General features: G+C 37.3%; 1 protein-coding gene across 4 annotated transcripts in view; it reads left to right on the top strand.

Moving 5' to 3' along the window:
- Nucleotides 1-19,372, top strand: part of EML4 (EMAP like 4) — a 162,833-nt gene that overhangs the window by 107,796 nt on the left and 35,665 nt on the right. For all 4 annotated transcript variants that reach the window (XM_003809130.4, XM_034953022.3, XM_003809131.4 and 1 more), the window contains 7 exons: nucleotides 3,593-3,716; nucleotides 5,565-5,714; nucleotides 7,373-7,442; nucleotides 8,788-8,898; nucleotides 10,746-10,841; nucleotides 17,632-17,766; nucleotides 17,888-18,023. In XM_003809130.4, coding sequence (XP_003809178.1) covers nucleotides 3,593-3,716; nucleotides 5,565-5,714; nucleotides 7,373-7,442; nucleotides 8,788-8,898; nucleotides 10,746-10,841; nucleotides 17,632-17,766; nucleotides 17,888-18,023 — 822 coding nt within the window. The remainder of the gene's footprint in view (nucleotides 1-3,592; nucleotides 3,717-5,564; nucleotides 5,715-7,372; nucleotides 7,443-8,787; nucleotides 8,899-10,745; nucleotides 10,842-17,631; nucleotides 17,767-17,887; nucleotides 18,024-19,372) is intronic.

The raw sequence follows: 19,372 nt of genomic DNA, 5'->3' as shown, positions 1-19,372 counted from the left end.
TGACACTTAAAAGAGTAAACTATACAAATAAGGACAAGGAAATACACATCAGGATGACTGCAGAAGTAGGGAATATTTACAGCTGGTCATTTTCTTATCAAATTTCAGCTATGCTAAAAATCATCAGGAAGCAGAGCCCACTCTTAGATTCAGAAGTAATGAAGATGTACATCATGTGATGTTGAAACCATCGTGTGGGAGGCCTTAGCCTGTTCTTAGATCAAACTCTGAGGCCAACTACACTGAGTAATAATAATAAAAATAACTTGAACTTCTCACCCATAACAAGCACAACCTTTTTTTTTTTTTTTTTTTTTTTTTGAGACGGAGTCTCACTCTGTCGCCAGGCTGGAGTGCAGTGGTGTGATCTCGGCTCACTGCAACCCCCGCGTCCCAGGTTCAAGCGATTCTCCTGCCTCAGCCTTCCGAGTAGCTGGGATTACAGACATGTACCACCACACCCAGCTAATTTTTGTATTTTTAGTAGAGACGGGGTTTCACCGTGTTGGCCAGGCTGGTCTCAAACTCCTGACCTCGTGATCTGTCTGCCTCGGCCTCCCAAAGTGCTGGGATTACAGGCATGAGCCACCATGCCCAGCCCAAGCAAACCTTTTAATCTGACTGAAGAAATACTTGCAGACATTCAAGAAGTAATTAATCTTTCCTTCCTCTTCATGGTTTGCATCATATAAACAACTGCATTATTACATACTCTTCTCCTTAGGTCGTTTAAGTCATTATTAGAGATCCTAAGGTTGTATCAGCCTCTGGTTGATGATCACATTTTCAGTCTGGTTTTAATGCTATTTTCATATCATGCCAGACAAGTTGGCAAGTGCTAGACATTTCCCATGTATTTGTACTAAGTCTTTGTCTCTCCTTTAGCTCCTTTTGTAACCATTTCACAATCACCATCAATATTATTAAACCTGTTGTATGTAGGTCACTGGGATGCTAGAGGCAGGGTTAAGTTGGGGTGGGGTTTTTTTGGTTTTTTGTTTTCAAAGGACTAAGAAACAATTGCGGCCGCATGCGGTGGCTCATGCAGGTAATCCCAGCACTTTGGGAGGCTGAGGGGGCGCGGATCACTTGAAGTCGGAAGTTTGAGACCAATCTGGCCAACATGGTGAAACCACGTGTCTACTAAAAATGCAAAAATGAGCCAGTTGTGATGGTGCATGCCTGTAATCCCAGCTACTTGGGAGGCTGAGTGGGGAGAATCACTTAAACCCGGGTGGCGGAGGTTGCGGTGAGCTGAGCTCATGCGACTGCACTCCAGCCTGGGTGACAGAGCGAGACTCCATCTCAAAAAAAAAAAAAAAAAAAAAAAAAAAATTCCATCAGTTGAGTGAAGTATTTTCTTTTGTAAAAGATGTGTAATATTGCCCAGGCATGGTGGTTCACGCCTGTAATCTCAGCACTTTGAGAGGCTGAGGTGGGTAGATCACCTGAGGTCATGAGTTCAAGATCAGCCTGACCAACATGGTGAAACCCCATCTCTACTAAAAATCCAAAAAAATTAGCAAGGCATGGTGGCACTTGCCTATAATCCCAGCTACTCGGGAGGCTGAGGCAGGAGAATCACTTGAACCCGGGAGGTGGAAGTTACAGTGAGCCAAGATGGCGCCATTGCACTCTAGCCTGGGCAACAAGAGCGAAACTCTCTTGGAAAAAAAAAAAAATGTATTGATTTGATTCTAGACTTGTGTTTTTTAACGTTTTAGTTTTAGACTGTCGCAGATCTTATAAACACCTATTGGTTTATGTAAATATAAGATACCTATGCTGCCAATAAGAAAACTGTTTCTTAGCACTGTCTTGAAATCTCAGGGTATTATATTTGAAATCTTGAGGTCATGTTTTTGTTTTTTATTATTGCAAGATGTGCGTGTGTATATATATATATGTGCATGCCACATTTTCCTTATTCAGTTGAGTTTAGGTTGTTTCCACATCTTGGCTATTGTGAATAGTGCTGCTGTGAACCTGAGAATACTGATATCTCCTCAAGATCCTAATTTCAGTTCTTCTAGAAAATACCCAGTAGTGGGATTGCAGCATCATATGGTAGTTGTGTTTTTAACTTTTTGAGGAACCTTCATCCTGCTTTCCATAGCGACTATACCATTTTGCATTCCTACCAGCAGTGTACAAGGGTCCCAGTTTCTCCACATCCTCATCAACACTTGCCGTCTTTTTTTTTTTTTTTTTTTGAGACACAGTCTTGCTCTGTCGCCCAGGCTGGAGTGCAGTGGCGCGATCTTGGCTCACTGCAAGCTCCACCTCCCAGGTTCACGCCATTCTCCTGCCTCAGCCTCCCAAGTAGCTGGGACTACAGGTGCCCGCCATCATGCCTGGCTAATTTTTTTTTATTTTTTATTTTTTCATATTTGTAGTAGAGACGGGGTTTCACCGTGTTAGCCACGATGGTCTCAATCTCCTGACCTCATGATCTGCCCACCTCAGCCTCCCAAAGTGCTGGAATTACAGGCGTGAGCCACCGCGCCCGGCTGTCTTTTATTATTATTATTATTATTATTATTATTAATAGCCATCCGACAGGTATAAGGTAATATTTCATTGTGATTGTGATCTGCATTTCTCTGATGATTAGTGATGTTGAACAGTTTTTTGTATACCTGTTGGCCATTTTTGTGTCTTTGGAGAGAAGACAAAAGAAAAGATGTCCTTAGTCCATTTTAAAATCTGTTATTTAACTATTGAGTTCCTTATATATTTTTGAGATTAACCCTTTATTAGATATATGGCTTGTAAATATTTTCTCCCATTCTGTAGGTGGCCTTTTTATTGTTGATTGTTTCCTGGCATAAGAAAAAGTTATGCCGTTTAACATCTGTAGGTTCATCCAGTAGTGTGGTAGACATGGTTGTTGTCTATCCAAATAATCTCACTCTTCTTTTCAAGTGTTAGAAAAACTGCTGTCACAAAATTTTCTTTAGCGTTTTTCTACTCAGCCTTCCTGGACCGTCTTGTAGAAATGTGTCAACTTAGATAAATTATATTTTAATTATCAAAAAATTATTCTCAGTTAAGGAAATGGCCATTGCTTTATTTTTCCCTACAATGTTTTAGACTAGGACTTTATAGTATCACTTTGTTTTCTGTATGCTGTGTAATGTAGTTGGCCCTCTGTATCCATGGATTCTACATCCACAGATTCAGCCAACCATGGGTTGAAAATATTTGGGGAAAAAAATTGTCTATTATACTGAATATATGCAGACTTTTGTCATTATTTTCTAAACAATACAACAACTATTTACATAGCATTCACATCATATTATGAGTAATCTAGAGATGATTCAGAATATACAGGTTATATGTGAATACTATGCCATTTTGTATCAGGAAATTGAGCATCCATGGATTTGGGTATCTGAGGAAGGTGTTCCTAAAATCAGTCCCCCGTGGATACAGGACAACTATATAACAAAAACAATTGTATATAATGAGACTAAAACTTTGAAGTAGTCATTTTTGTCTTGTTTTTATTGTATCCCGTTAATAATCCACTTTTGTATGACTATACAGAAAATACGTATGACTTAACTTTTGTCTTGTGTTTCAACAGAAGGAGAATATATTAAAATGTTTATGCGCGGTCGGCCAATTACCATGTTCATTCCTTCCGATGTTGACAACTATGATGACATCAGAACGGAACTGCCTCCTGAGAAGCTCAAACTGGAGTGGGCGTATCCTTCTCTACCATGACAGCAAATTCATTTGCTTTGTCTCTAGTTAACAAATTAGTTAACGTATTCTCTGTCAAAATTGTCTTTATACAAAAAAAAAAAAGTAACAGCTACTTAAAAAATTAAAAAGGAAACATCAGGCCAGGCGCGGTGGTTCACGCTGGTAATCCTAGCACTTTGGGAGGCTGAGGCAGGCGGATCACAAAGTCAGTAGTTCAAGACCAGCCTAGTCAACATTGTGAAACCCCATCTCTACTAAAGATACAAAAAATTAGCCAGGTGTGGTGGTGCATGCCTGTAATCCCAGCTACTCGGGAGGCTGAGGCAGGAGAATCACTTGAACCCGGGAGGCGGAGGTTGCAGTGAGCCAAGATCACACCATTGGACTCCAGCCTGGGCGACCGGGGAAAACTCTGTCTCAAAAGAAAAAAAAAAAAAAGGAGACATTATCTCTAATTCTTTGCTGTTAGCAATTTAAAGCCATCAAAGTTTATATCTTTGGAAAGGATAAACAATATTTTGTGAACATCATGGCAAGTACTTGCTAGAAAAGGCACTAGACTGGAACTGGAAGACTAGTGTTTGAGTTTTGGCCCTGCCACTTACTCTCCGTGAACCTTAACTTTCTTTACTTATAAAAGGGGTTAATTAATAACCCATACCTCACAGGGGCTGTTGTAGGAATTAAATAAGAACACATCAGTTAAGCATTTTGTAACCTCAAATTAACAAGGCTGATTGTAATTCAGAATTAACTTTTCAGCCAGACTTTTTTTAAATGACTGTTAAAGGAGAGCTTTCCTAATTTCACCTAGAAATTTTCACTTCTTTTAGAACCTCCAAGAAACTCAGTGAAACAAAAGGAGTTGGTAGTTTGAACTCTGTTGTCTGCCTCCATTCTCCTGCACTTCCTCCCACGTCCCTTGAATTATTCCCTTCTTAGGCAGATATCAGCTTGGACACACTCACCAATCCTTTCGTTTTGTACAACATATTTTTAACAAACATTCTGCCTACCAAACTGTTCCTTGCTATTACTTATTTATCATTTAGGTCCAGCATAAATATCCCTTTTCCAGATAGGCCTTCTTTTGGTCCCCCCTTCTCTCTCTTTTTCTCTCCATCTAAATTAGGTCCTCCATTTAGGCTTTCTCCTAGCAGTCTTTTTTTTACCCCCCCACGACTTGTAATTTTATATTTGGTGATTTTTTTTTTTTCTTTGCCAGAGGATAAGCTCTAGAGACATAGGGCCTACATTTTTTTTGTTCAGAACTGAATGTTCACCATTATGCCTGATACACATTAGGATTTCAATACATATTTGTCTGGTAAATGAGGAAACTAAGATCTTAACATACTAAAAGAGTCAGGTTACGCTAGGGATAATGGCAGGATACGAGTTTTCCTTTTTTTTGGTGGAGGGGTGGGCGTGGGCGGCAACAGGGTCTCTGTGGCCCAGGCTGGAGTGCAGTGGCACGATCACTGCTCACTGTAGCCTTGACCTGACCTCCTGGACTCAAGTGATTCTCCCACCTCAGACTCCCAAGTAGCTGGGACTACAGGCACAGGCCACCATGCCTGGCTAATTTTTTTTATTTTCTGTCGAGATGGGGTCTCACTATTGCCCACACTACTCTCAAACTCCTGGACTGAAGTGATCCTCCCACCTTGGCCTCCTGAAGGGCTAGGATTACAGGTGTGAGCACTCTGCCCGTCCAGGACATGAGTTTTCTAGTTCTAGTTCAGTCTTCTTCATTGTACCTTCCTAATTCCTTAAGTATCCATGAAAAATCTGTTAACAACTTGAAAACTGTGTTTATTTAAAACCTTGACTCTTTTTCTTTTAAGATACGGTTATCGAGGAAAGGACTGTAGAGCTAATGTTTACCTTCTTCCGACCGGGGAAATAGTTTATTTCATTGCATCAGTAGTAGTACTATTTAATTATGAGGAGAGAACTCAACGACACTACCTGGGTCATACAGACTGTGTGAAATGGTTGGTATCATTTAACATTGGTTCATTTTTGTTCTTTCAGGCCCTCATTTTGTGTTTTTTAAATTTGGGTTTTATTGAAAGTGATTTCTTGTGGAAAGCTCAGAATGTAAAAATATTATGGGTCATCTGTTGAATATATTTTAAAAGGAAAAAAAGGACTTTCGGCCTCCAAAATGGTGGTGTGGTATCAGCAGCAACAAAACACATCCTCCATAAATCATGATTGGAACCTCTTCTGCTTTCTCATGTCGTACAGTCCTTCTCTTCTCTGGTCTGTAGTATGAAACATATATGGGACAGACTGGACATTTTCAGGTTTCTGAAAGTGATTATTGGTTACTCGATATTTATTGAGGATTTGTCCTATGTAGATAAATTTTATACTTGAAGCTTTATTCTTTTGGGAAGAAAGAAATCTAGCTGAATAAGGATCATAAGTATGCCGTAGGATGTCAGACTACAAATGTGAGAACTCCTTTTAAATGCTTTTAAATTATTTTGTTACTTTTTAGTTAAATGCAATTATTTATTGTTTATTAATATTTTCCAACTTTTATTTTTTATTTATTACCCTTTTCCCCACTTAGATCCAAGGACTGACTGGATGTTTTCCAACATTTAAAAGCTTTTATGTCTGTACTATGCTGGCACCTGTATCTTTATCCAGAAAAAAATTAATAGATGACTATTATAATATATAGATATTGAACTTTTGGAGTTGATTAAAATATTGCCTTTTACACTTGCAGAATAATGTATGTACAAAACTATTTACTGCAGCATTGTTTGTGATAAAGATTAGAAACAGCCTAAGTATTTTTCAGTTGGGGACTACTGGTGAGGTTGTAGTGTACCTATAGGTCACCATGTAGCTGTAAAGAATGAGGAAGCACTTTATGTATTAATATGTAAATATCCCTCTGATGTATTCTTAAGTACAAATATTTAAGAGCAAGGGAATGTTCACAGTGTACAACCGTTGTTGAAAGAGTCTAGATATGGACATAAACATGTCTTTTTCAGAAATTTGCTAGTCACTCATATACGTGCTGTGAGTAATTTAGGCACATATGCTATGCTACTTCCCATTTCTATTTAAAAATTCCTTGCCTCAGTTTGACTTACAAGAATTTAGCGCTAAGAACTAATTAAAAGATTGAAAGCACTATGTGTGAAGATGCTCATTGCTGTTTTCTTTTGTTGAAAAGTAAGAAATGGCCTAAAAGATGGAAGAGTTGTCAAGTCAGCATGTATGAGGATTATGTAGCAAAAGGAAAAAATGCTTGTACTTTAATAGATTAAAATTAAACAGCACAATATTGCATCTTCACTATAATAAAGTCGTGTGATTTGTATGCCATTGTGCGTGGACTAGAAAGGAACTTCAGCAAATGAAAACAGTTCGTTAGCATGCCACAGTTATAAATATTTTCTTTGAACTTAGTGATTCATTAATCTGTGCAGCTTAACAAGTAAAAAGTACAGCTGAAAATTCAGAAATCTTCAGATATTTGATGATTGTTTGATTTGCTGAAGAAAACAGATAAACGTATGTTTTTTAACGATTAAAAACTGCTTATTTGAAAAATGTCAGTACAAAGGTATTCTGTTGTTTCATGTTTCCTATGTTTAAAATCATTCTTAATACTGCTTTTTAGCCTTGCTATACATCCTGACAAAATTAGGATTGCAACTGGACAGATAGCTGGCGTGGATAAAGATGGAAGGGTGAGTGGCATAGTGTTATGCCTTCTGTACCTAGAGACATTGCTGTTAGAGTGGAATCTATTGTAATTTTAACCACAACTCATTTGTTTTATTCTTTTAAAATTTAAGTACTGAGGAATTTCTAGTATAAGCATGGAAAAAACATTAGGATATAAGAACACTTTAAAAGACAGAGTCATACTAATAAATTTTGTTTCTAAAAAATAAGTGTTCTCCCTTAAGAAGCTATTTACTGTAAAAATGGGAAAACTGATACGCTCGTTACATTTTCTTTATATAAAATAACATATAAAGTAACCAGTGTCTGCGGGAAGGTACTGCAGTTTCCCTTAGTTGATGAACCTGTTGATTCTTATTTACTTTCTTAATTAATTAATTAATTATAGGGGTGGAATCTCACTTCGTTGCCCAGGCTGGGCTCAAACTCCTGGGCTCAAGTGATCCTCTTGAGTGAGTAGCTGGACTACAGGTGTGTGCCACCATGCCCGGCTAACTCTTGATTTTATGTGTGACTAGAACTGATACAACTTAAAGAGTTTCAGTTACTATTTAATATTATTGGACATTGATAAAAAGTGTTATTTTCTCAGGAATGAAGATTAGTAATACTAAAAGCAAAGTATCCGGAGCAGATTTGCCTGGATTAGAATCCTGACTCCACCTTTTTTTTTTTCTTTTTTTTTTTTTTTTTTTTGAGACGGAGTCTTGCTCTGTCTCCCAGGCTGGAGTGCAGTGGCACAATCTTGGCTCACTGCAACCTCTGTCTCCCAGGTTCAAGCAATTCACCTGCCTCAGCCTCCTGAGTAGCTGTGACTACAGGCGCATACTACCATGCCTGGCTAATTTTTTATATTTTTAATAGAGATGGGTTTTCACTCTGTTAGCCAGGATGGTCTTAATCTCCTGACCTCATGATCCGCCCGCCTCGGCTTCCCAAAGTGCTAGGATTACAGGTGTGGGCCCCCGTGCCTGGCCGACTCAACCTTTTAATAGCGGTATCACTTTGGGCAAGTTATTTAAATCTCTGTATTCCAATTTCTTCATCTGTTAAATGATAATTATAATAGTGTACCTGTAGTGCATAGGATTAAATAAATTAATATGTGTAATACTTAGAATAGTATGTGTAACATCGTAAATACACAAGTTATTTGCTGCTATTTTCTTATTTTCACAGTATAAGAAAATACCTACTTAAGATTCATTTGGAGGCATGTCTAAATCTAGTAATTTATTAGAAGCTTATCCATCCCTATTACTTTTTTAAATGGCATTAGTTTTGTGTGCTATTGGTGTTTATTTGCATCCACCTGTCCAGTTGCCCTGCTGTCTTGTGTTTTTGCAGCCTCTACAACCCCACGTCAGAGTGTGGGATTCTGTTACTCTATCCACACTGCAGATTATTGGACTTGGCACTTTTGAACGTGGAGTAGGATGCCTGGATTTTTCAAAAGCAGTAAGTAACAATTTTTAGAGAAGTAAGCAAGCTGAACAAAAAAGCAGGAAAGAAGTTAAGCTCAGTTTTGTGTTTATGTGGCCATGAAGTGATAATCCTGAATTGAAAAATGAGATGCTAGCTATTGCTAACATATTAGCTATTGCTAAATGGCTAGCATTTTGACCTAAGTGCTAAAGTACTTTGGTTTAGTTAGGATGCAAGATATTTTACTTTAATTATTCTTGGAATTATGCTGCCTTGAGGTAGAGCTCCCATGTAGTAGCAGGAAGTGGTTGGAGGAATATATACAAAGCATAGTACAATTTCAGACAAGCAATAGGATGCATTTTTGCCTTACCTTGAATCATAGAAAAGATCTATTTTATTTTAAAAATTCACAGCAAACTTGGCCAATTCTGTACAAATATTGGCTTTTCTTGATGTCATATTTGAGCAGCAGAAACAATCAGACCTTTGTATTTCCTGAAGTCCTGAATTATCTTGGTTTTGAATTGATGACAACATGGGTTTAAAATTTTCCCCAGCAGTCCTTTCTAAGTGTTGAGGCTTTATTCTAAGGGTAAAATAAGACAAGATCTTACTCATTTAAACATTCTGGTTTTTTCTTGAACTGTATGTAATTATGATTATAAAGTATACAGGCAACCTTCTATATTTTAGGATACATACTTTTTTAATTTCAAAGATAAATACCCCTGTAGATTTTATGTGACCTCAGTTATATTTTCATATTATCTCTTCAGTTCTTAGCCATTGGCAACTGTATTCTGGATTATGGGAGTTTTGTGGGACATGGAGGAAAGGACACTTTTAGAGCAGAAAGATAAATTTTAGTGAATTTAGGAACTTTGCTAGCTTGAAGGCACTGAATGTCAAGGGTCCAACAAGTCAGGAATTGGGAGAAGGACATTTAGAAAAGGAGATAAGAGGTCATAAAGGCAATACTTTTGCTACTTTATTTTCTCCCATAAATCTCTATAGCAGGAACTGTTGTCAGGTTGTTGATAACCATTGTTACGGTGTTAAGACCATCTTGAATTGCCTCATAACTCTATCTTTTCTAATTCAGATAATATTCCAATTTAGGCTAAGAGATAAAGAGGAGAAGAGAGTAAGCTCTGCCCTTTCTCAGTGCCTCTCACTCTTCACTACAATGTTTCTCTGTTCCATAACATTGTAAAGCATATTTCACAAATGATACTATTTTTAAAAAGCATTTAATATCATCTATAGTTATTTTTCTTAAACTGGAATACCTAAAATACGTGAATGAGAATGGTTTCAGAAAAACAGGAAATTTCATTATAAAAAAGGAATTTCATTATAATTTTACTTAGGTTGTTTATTCAAGTTAATTTAAGTCAGGTATCTCACAGAAAACTGAAATCAGCAAACTCTAAAATAGCCATGAATTTTAGCTTATTCTGTCAAACTGTCAAAATTTAATGAGGAACAAAGTTATGAAATTGTGTACATTTCTTCTTACCTACCACAAGGAAAAATAGCTTAATACAGGCAACAAGAAGGAAGCATAAGATGCAGAAGGGACTAGGATAGCCTCAAAATTAGTCACTATCTCTGAATAATAGGAGTGACTAGATGGCAAGTGGAAATAACCTGGAGGGATGAGGGGATTTAAATAGAATATTTTGTAAAAGAATCTTTATATTTTTGAGGAAAATACAATTGTAGTAAATAGTGTATTCATTATGTTTCAAAGAGCGATGAGTTTAAAGGATTTTGGGTTATCTTACTATTAGCAGTTTTAATAATATGGTATTTCTTTCTTAGAATGTTAGCCCTATCAGTGAATTTTAAAATGCCTCTAATTGACTTTTCTTTAGGATTCAGGTGTTCATTTATGTGTTATTGATGACTCCAATGAGCATATGCTTACTGTATGGGACTGGCAGAAGAAAGCAAAAGGAGCAGAAATAAAGGTAAATTTTTTAAAAATCGAGTATTGTCTTTTAGAGTACGTTACTTGTTTTGCAGGTATTTGGAACTATATTGGTATTAGAACTATCTATTCTTAAGTCGCAAAAGCAGATCTACTAGCCAAATTCAGCAAATTTAGTGATTTGTCATAATCGTTAAGATATTAACACTATAGTTATACAAGATAAAATAGTCAAGCAACTTGAAGCAATTTCAGTATTTCAGACATTACTATAGTCCTGAAATGCCAGAGTAGATGGATGTGTGATCTCATAATTAAGACTGAACACACTTCTTGGTTTTCTTCTTTAATAAAACATGTAATTTCATTCCATCTTTAAAGCTTTAGAAATCTAGAGGAAAAATTCAGTAGGAATACGACTGATGTAACTGAAGGGCTTATGATAAGTTTTTTGGTCTTAATTGTGTTTGTAGGATTATTTTAGAAAATTCAATAGCATTTATAATTGCTATAATTGCATTATAACTCTTTACAGTACAAGGGTTGATCTCTGTGTTGATCAAGCTGTATGTTGTAAGAGAAGAATGTAAAATGCATTGAAGCTGGGTTTATATGAGCCAGAAATGGACTTCTCCCTCTGACAGGCATTTAAAAAGATTCAAAGTGATAGAATGGCTTTAAAAAGTCTGTGTAATATTTGCCATACTCTTAAATAACATCACATTACTCTCCAACTCCTCTCTTAACAGTTTTGTTTTGAGTAAGCTTCAAGCTTTTAGCTTGTTGGGCAAAAAGATTATATGATGTTTAACTTAACATTTTGAAAGAAGTAGATTTGATTGTACTTAAAAGGAATATAAGTTGTCAGAAAACCTCAAACTTTAAAAAACATAAATGAAGATATAGATTGACTTCCAGTTATTCAGACTAATTTAACATTGAAACATAGGGAAGTTGCATGAAAATGAAATATATCAATTTTGATTCTTCATAGTAAGGTTTACCAGATGAAGTCTTGTGGTTTTCCTCCTACTGGCGATTTCTCGATCTCCTTTCCAGGACTTTAAATGTTGGTGTTCTTCAGAGTTTTATTCCAGATGCTCCACTGATACTATATGCTGCTCCCATGGCCTCATTTTCTATCTGCTGAGTCCCGTATCAGTTATCTCCAGCCCAGATCTCTAACAGGTTTAACTCATATTTCTAGTTGCATCCTAGACATCTATTTGAATGTCCTCTACCACAAATGAAAATCAACATGTTCAAATCTGTACATAATCATCTTTCCTAGCCCCCAACCACCAGTTTCATCCCTTAGTGATTGACTCCGCATTTCACCTAGCTACCTAAGCTAGAAACTTGGACATCATTCATGGCTCTTTTTACCTCACTTCTCACATCCAGGTAGTCAGGAAGTTCTCTAAACACCGTGTCCCAAATATCTGCATTATAGCACTTTCTAGTACAAGCGACTGCAAAACAATTGAAATTAACTTAATCTGGCCAGGGGTAGTCATTCACACCTGTAATCTCAGCACTTTGGGAGACCAAAGTGGGTAGATCATTAGATGTCAGGAGTTCAAGACCAACCCGGCCAACATCGTGAAACCCCATCTCTACTAAAAATACAAAAAAAAAAAAAAAAAAAAAAATAGCCGGTTATGGTGGCAGTTGCTTGTAACCCCAGCTACCCTGGAGGCTGAGGCAGGAGAATTGCTTGAACCCTGGAGGAAGAGGTTGCAGTGACCCGAGATCACGCCATTGCACTTCAGCCTGGGCGACAGAGCAAGACTTCGTCTCAAAAAATAATAAAAATAAAGTTAACTTAATCAAAACAGAGGATGTATTGACTCCTGTTTAGGGAGGAAGAGAAAACCTCTAGTAAAGGTCAGAGGGAGATTTTGACTCAGAAATGACTTGATTCGGGGGCTGGATTACGGGTTGACTGTCTCTCCTCTTCTCCCTGTCTTGACCTTATTCTGTTCTACTATAGATGAGCTCCATCCTTGCTTAAGTCACAAGGATTTGGGGAGTTGATATATAACTTTTTAATTTATGTAAATTTAAAATTCAGTAAGGCGAGGGCAGCCCAGATGACCCGAGCTTGTGGGACCTCTCATGAAAAAAAATAAAAAATTAACATTAAAATTCAGTAAGGGCCTGGGTGCTGTGGCTCACGCCTATAATCCGAGTACTTTGGGAGGCCAAGGCAGGAGGATCACTTGAGTCCAGGAGTTCGAGACCAGCCTGGGCAAACATAATGAGACCTTGTCTCTACCAAAAAAAAAAAAAAAAAAAAAAGCAGGGTATGGTGGTGCACATTTGTAGTTCCAGCTATTTGGGAGGCTGAGGTGGAAGGATCAGTTGAGCCCAGGAGATTGAGGCTGCAGTGAGCTGAGATTGTGCCACTGCACTGCAGCCAGGGGAACAGAGCGAGACCCTGTCTCAAAAAATTTTTTTTTAATTTTCAAAATAAAAATAAAATTCAGTAAGGCAACTTAAAAACCTTACTGACAGAAATTAAAGAGGAGGGATGTTACATAATCATGGATAGGAGACGATAAAGATGTCACTTTTGCATATTGAGCTATACATTCAGCAGAGTCAAAACTCAGCTTTCATAGGAGTTGACAAACTGAATATATGTGGAAATATGAAGGGGAAGAAATAGGGAATAGTCACAATTGTGAAGAAAAAGAATAAGGTCAAAGCACATAAAATATAAAATATCAAGACTTATGTAATTAAGACATTGTGATACAAACATAGATCAGTGGAAGAGAATATAGAAACAGGTTACACAAATCAGTTGCTTGACTTATGCCAAAGGTGGCGATGCAGTAGGCGCAGAATAATGTTTTCACTGAAGGGTGCTGGCTTAATTGGATACTCATATGAAAAAAAAAATTACCTTGACCCCTCCCTCACAGCATTCAGAAAAATCAGTTTTAGATGGATTATGCATCTTAGCATGAAAGGTAAAAAACAGTAAAGCTTTTAGAAGAAAATACAGAACACCTTTATAAGTAGATTTCTTAAGGCATATAAAGTACTAACCATAATGGGAGAAAAAGATAAATCATGTTAAAAACTTCTCTTTATCAAGACACCTTTTTTTTGTTGTTGGAGACAGTCTCATTCTGTCACCCAGGCTGGAGTGCAGTGGCATGATCTTGGCTCAATGCTGCAGCCTCCGCCTCCTGGGTTCAAGTGATTCTTCCGCCTCAGCTTCCTGAGTAGTTGGGATTACAGGCGTGTGCCACCATGCCCAGCTAATTTTTGTATTTTTTTAATAGAGTCAGAGTTTCACCATGTTGGCCAGGCTGGTCTCAAACTCCTGATCTCAAGTGATCCTCCCATCTCAGCCTCCCAACGTGCTGGGATTACAGGTGTGAGCCACCACGCCCCGCCTATCAAGACACCTTTAAGAGTGTGAGAAAATATTTGTGATACATACTTCCAACAAAACACTCATATTCTGAATATATAAGCATCTATAGTTCAGTAAGAAAAAGACAGTTTTTTAAACAGCAAAAGACTTCCGGCACTACATAAAACAGGGTGTCCAGGTGATTAATAAGCATATGTAAAGGTACACAACCTCATTAATTATCAGAGAAATTCAAATTAAAACCCAAGGGCAATACCACTATGCACCTACCAAAATATCTTACGTGAAAAAGACAAAAATACTAAGGTTGCTGAGGAGGCAAAGTAACTGGAACTCTCACACAGTGCTGCTGGGCATGTAAGTTGGTAATAGCCATATTATCTCTTCAGTTCTTAGGCGTTGGCAACTGTATTCTGAATTATAGGAGTTTTGTGGGACATGGAGGAAAGGACACTTTTAGAGCAGAAAGATAAATTTTAGTGTATTTAGGAACTTTGTGAATTGTTCCTTAGTGAATTTAGGAACAATTTAGTGAATTTCAGAAAACTATTTGACATAACCTAAAGTCAAACATATGCATGCTTTCTGGCCCAAATTGTTCATCTCGGCAGAAATATATACATGTGTTTGCTAGAAGGCAAATAGCAGTGCTGTTTATGGTAGCCAAAAACATGGAAACTACCCTGCCCATCAGCAGGAGAATGGTTAAGTCAATAATGTGATATTTTCATACAAAAGAATACAATAGAGCAAATAGAATGAACAAGGTACAACTATATGCACCAACACAAATGGATCTTAGAAATGAAATGTTAACAAAATAACCCAGACATGAAGGAATGCATTGTGTATAATTCCATTTGAATGAAACAGAGAAAAATAATCTTTGCTGCTAAGAATCAGGATGATGGTTAAATAGAGGAAGGGGATAGTGACTGGAAAGGGGATCTAGGGTATTTATGGAAGGTTAGTAATGTTTTGTTTCTTGTTCTGAATGCTGAATAGCGATGTTTTCAATTTATAAAACTTTATTGAGCTATATACTTAAAATCTGTGTGCATATATATATATATAAAATATATATCAATAAAAAGTTAAAAGGATATATCCTGTAAGGCAATACTCATACGCAAAGTGATTTAAACTCATAGATTTCTTCAGTTTATATCTTGACTGTCTTATCACTAGCATGATGGGTATGCTGGGAATATTTGTAGTTAGTTTTACAACCCTTTGATTATCTTAATTTGGCCTAAGATTTAACTGTCATGTAGTTTTGATTTGTCTGAGTGAAAACTAAAGACTGTTCAGTCAATCTTTAAACTTTACTTAGACTTGCTAAATATGTATATAGTTCTATACTACTGAATCACTGTGGGAAATTATGTAACAAGCAAGATGTGCTGTACTTTATCTTCAACTTTTTTTTTTTTTCTTTTTTTGGTCAGGGTCTCACGCTTCACCCAGGCTGGAGTGCAGTGGCTTAATCACAGCTCACTGCAACCTCAAACTCCTGGGCTCAAATGAATCCTCCAGCCTCAGCCTCCCAAGTAGCTAAAACTACAGCGCGCACCGCCACGCCGGCTAATTTACTTTTTGTAGAGACAGGTCTCACTATGTTGCATAGTTGATCTCTAACTCCTGGCCTCAGCAGTTCTCCCACCTTGGCCACCCAAAGCATTGAGATTACAGGCATAAGCCACAACACCTGGCCTAGATTAGATTTTATTAGTTGAATTTTATTTATGTGCTTATGCAAAGGCCCTTAAGCCCAAATGTTAAGTAACAGAAACGTAAAACTCATGGAAATATTGGAACTATGAGGGAAAAAAAAGAATTTACAACAACCGTTTCAAGTGTCATTTTATTAGTATAACATAAAATTTATTATTTTTAACACGGTTCATAAGACTATCATCTTTATCTTGGTTTTGTTTCGTTTTGAGACAGAGTTTCACTCTGTCACCCAGGCTGGAGCGCAGTGGTGCAATCTCAGCTCACTGCAGTCTCTGCCTCCCGGGTTCAAGCAATTCTCTGCCTCAGCCTCCCAAGTAGCTGGGATAAAGGCACCCACCACCACGCCCAGCTAATTTTTTGTATTTTTAGTAGAGACGGGGTTTCACCATCTTGGCCAGGCTGATCTTGAACTCCTGACGTCGTGATCCACCCACCTCAGCCTCCCAAAATGTTGGGATTACAGGCGTGAGCCACCACGCCCGGCCCATGTTGTTTTGCCAAAAGGAAATGCTTCCGTACACGTAAAGTTCTTTGCTAAGTTAAAAAGTGGACATTAGTGATCACCCTGTAAATAAACACTAGCTAATAATAAGTAGCTTTACAGGCATGTAGTTAGGTTTCACCTCAGTGTTAAGTTTGAGTAGATGATTTTACTATAAAATATCAATTTAGTGAGAATTATGATTTACTGAAATTATAGAAATACACTGTTTTAGAATAATATCCTCAATTGAAATCATTTTAATGAAAAAACTAGTAATTTCTTCTTGAGTCTCATGCTTGTATTCTTCCTAGTCCACCATAAATCTTTTAAACTTAATGCCTGTCTTTGCTAGATTTTTTGAGGGAAAAGAGCATAAAAGCTCTCTGGGAATGTTTTTGTTTTAATTTCTGTAGGAATCAGTAGTGACCATTCTAAATCTACTTTTTAAGGGTTCAGCCTGAAGGACATATCTCTAAATTAGTCCTAATCTCTAAACATTTTGTTGAGGCTGGGCGCAATGGCTCATGCCTGTAATCCCAGCCCTTTGGGAGGCTGAGGTGGGCGGATGACTTGAGGTCAGGAGTTCGAGCCCAGCCTAGCCAACATGGTGATACCATGTCTCTATTGAAAATACAAAACTTAGCTGGGCATGGTGGTGGGTGCCTGTGGTCCCAGCTACTGGGGAGGCTAAGGCAGGAGAACCACTTGAACTCCGGAGGCAGAGGTTGCCGTGAGCCAAGATCACTCCATTTGCACTCTAGCCTGGGTGACAGAGCAAGACTGTATCTTAAAAAAAAAAAAAAATCGTTGCGTGAATGAATGCTCCATAATAATAGTACAAAGAAAGATAAGACTTTCTTTTCTTTCTTTCAATACAAATAGCAGTGTCTTTAAGAAAGAATGTACATTGCTCTTAAATTCGACAGTTTTAAGTGTACTTTTCTGGCATGTGCAAGAAGTTAAAGGTATTCATATAAGTGTCTTTCTAATGCAGCGTTTTTATAAATAGCATAAAAGATGATACGATAATATAAGGACATCAAATTTAAATCATCCCAAAAAATACATTATCAAAATTTTTCAGGAAAATTGTCTTAGAAGAAGAGGCATTTTCTCAAAATCTTGCCCTATCGTTAATTGTAAGTAGCAGTAATTGAATTGATACTTGAAGGAGATAAGGATATACATTCATCTAAAGCTTTATTTCCCTTTTCATAGACAACAAATGAAGTTGTTTTGGCTGTGGAGTTTCACCCAACAGATGCAAATACCATAATTACATGCGGTAAATCTCATATTTTCTTCTGGACCTGGAGCAGCAATTCACTAACAAGAAAACAGGGAATTTTTGGGGTAAGAATCAGATTGTTTTAATGTCATTAGGTGTATAAAACTTTAATTTTTTTAATTGTTTAATAAGCATCAAGTTGTCATGGCAAAAAGAAAACTGAAAAGTTTTATTGTTTCCTTGTAGAAATATGAAAAGCCAAAATTTGTGCAGTGTTTAGCATTCTTGGGGAATGGAGATGTTCTTACTGGAGACTCAGGTGGAGTCATGCTTATATGGAGCAAAACTACTGTAGAGCCCACACCTGGGAAAGGACCTAAAGGTACAGTATTCTTATATTAAACTCATTTCTGGTAATTCTCACATAGTGCTCTTTCAGTCCCATCTCTTAGACCAGGAGAGAAAGAGCTGCAGTGTAACAATATGAGCAAGTCACCAACATACCTTTTGTTTTCAGCATTCTTCATAATCTTTTTTTAATGAAATTATTTATCCAGTTATTTATTAAGCTTATATAACCCACATTTGACTATACTGAACCATTCCCTTTAGGAAGTTAATAATTAGAAAGAAATGATATGGATATATGTTAGTTTAAAAAGTATAAAGGCTCACTTTCCCCTGAGCTGGTTCTGGGATATCTGTTAGAGCAGAATGCATGGCCATGTGATAAAATGGAAGAGTGGAGAGAAAAGGAATAAACTCATAGTTCAATCCACTTCTCCTTTTTCTTTTCCTCACTGCAGCCCTTCTTCCCAACCTTAGTGTAGGGGTCCTTGGCATCCATTCAGCTTTACCTCAAATCAGTTTTCCTAAAAAACACAGATTTATTCTTAAGTTTTATTTGCACCCAAATATACAGGTCCTCTTTGCCCTTTTCTATGGTAAATGAAAAAAATTAGAGGAAGGACATGGAAAATAACCTTTTTTAAACCCCGTTTTTCGTTACTATTTAAGAATAATCAAACTTTGAAAAAAATGTCCAGAGTACCATGTACTTCCTTCAGAGTAGGACGTTCTAAGAGAAAAATTGGAGACCTGGTTCTAAAACCAGTGGGCCAGGAGAAGAGAGAGATTCTTAGCAGCAACAGGTGGTAACAGTAGAAATAGAACTAGCTAGGTCAGCCAGTCCTCAATAATTCACCAAAAAAAAAGTAAGAAAGGAGGTAATGGGGAAATCACCCTGAGTTTTCTGAGACATTTCCCCTGGGGATTGGCAGGGCAACATGTCCTTTCTCTTGTTCATTCGCCTCCCCTAAACACACTGAAACAACTCCTTACCTCTCTCTTTCTGGAGTCCTTGCATCAGACCATGAAAATCACCCTAAGTGATTTATGAATAAGGGAATCCCTGTTCGTGTGCTCAGAAAGACCCGATTTACATATCTGCCTTCCCCAATAAGCTTTCCCTGGGCTAGCACAGTGTCCGGCATTTGCTATTAGCTGTTTGAAAACTATTTGTCAAACATTAAGGAAATAACTTTCATCTTAACTTTGGGTGTCAATGTAGGAGTAAAAGTTGAGTAGTATTGATGAAAGCACTGTTTTCACCGAAATGTGGCATTTAAATTTCGCATTACTATTTTCTTATGACTGCACAGAGTTTCATACTGTATTTTTTAGGACAGATATTCAGATGCTCCTTGACTTCTGGATGGCATTATATCCCGA

The sequence above is a fragment of the Pan paniscus genome, chromosome 12, assembly GCF_029289425.2.
Source record: "Pan paniscus chromosome 12, NHGRI_mPanPan1-v2.0_pri, whole genome shotgun sequence".
NCBI classification, from domain to species: Eukaryota; Metazoa; Chordata; class Mammalia; order Primates; family Hominidae; genus Pan; species Pan paniscus.
Note: the sequence above shows the minus strand (reverse complement) of the source record. Positions and strands in the feature narration are given on the sequence as shown.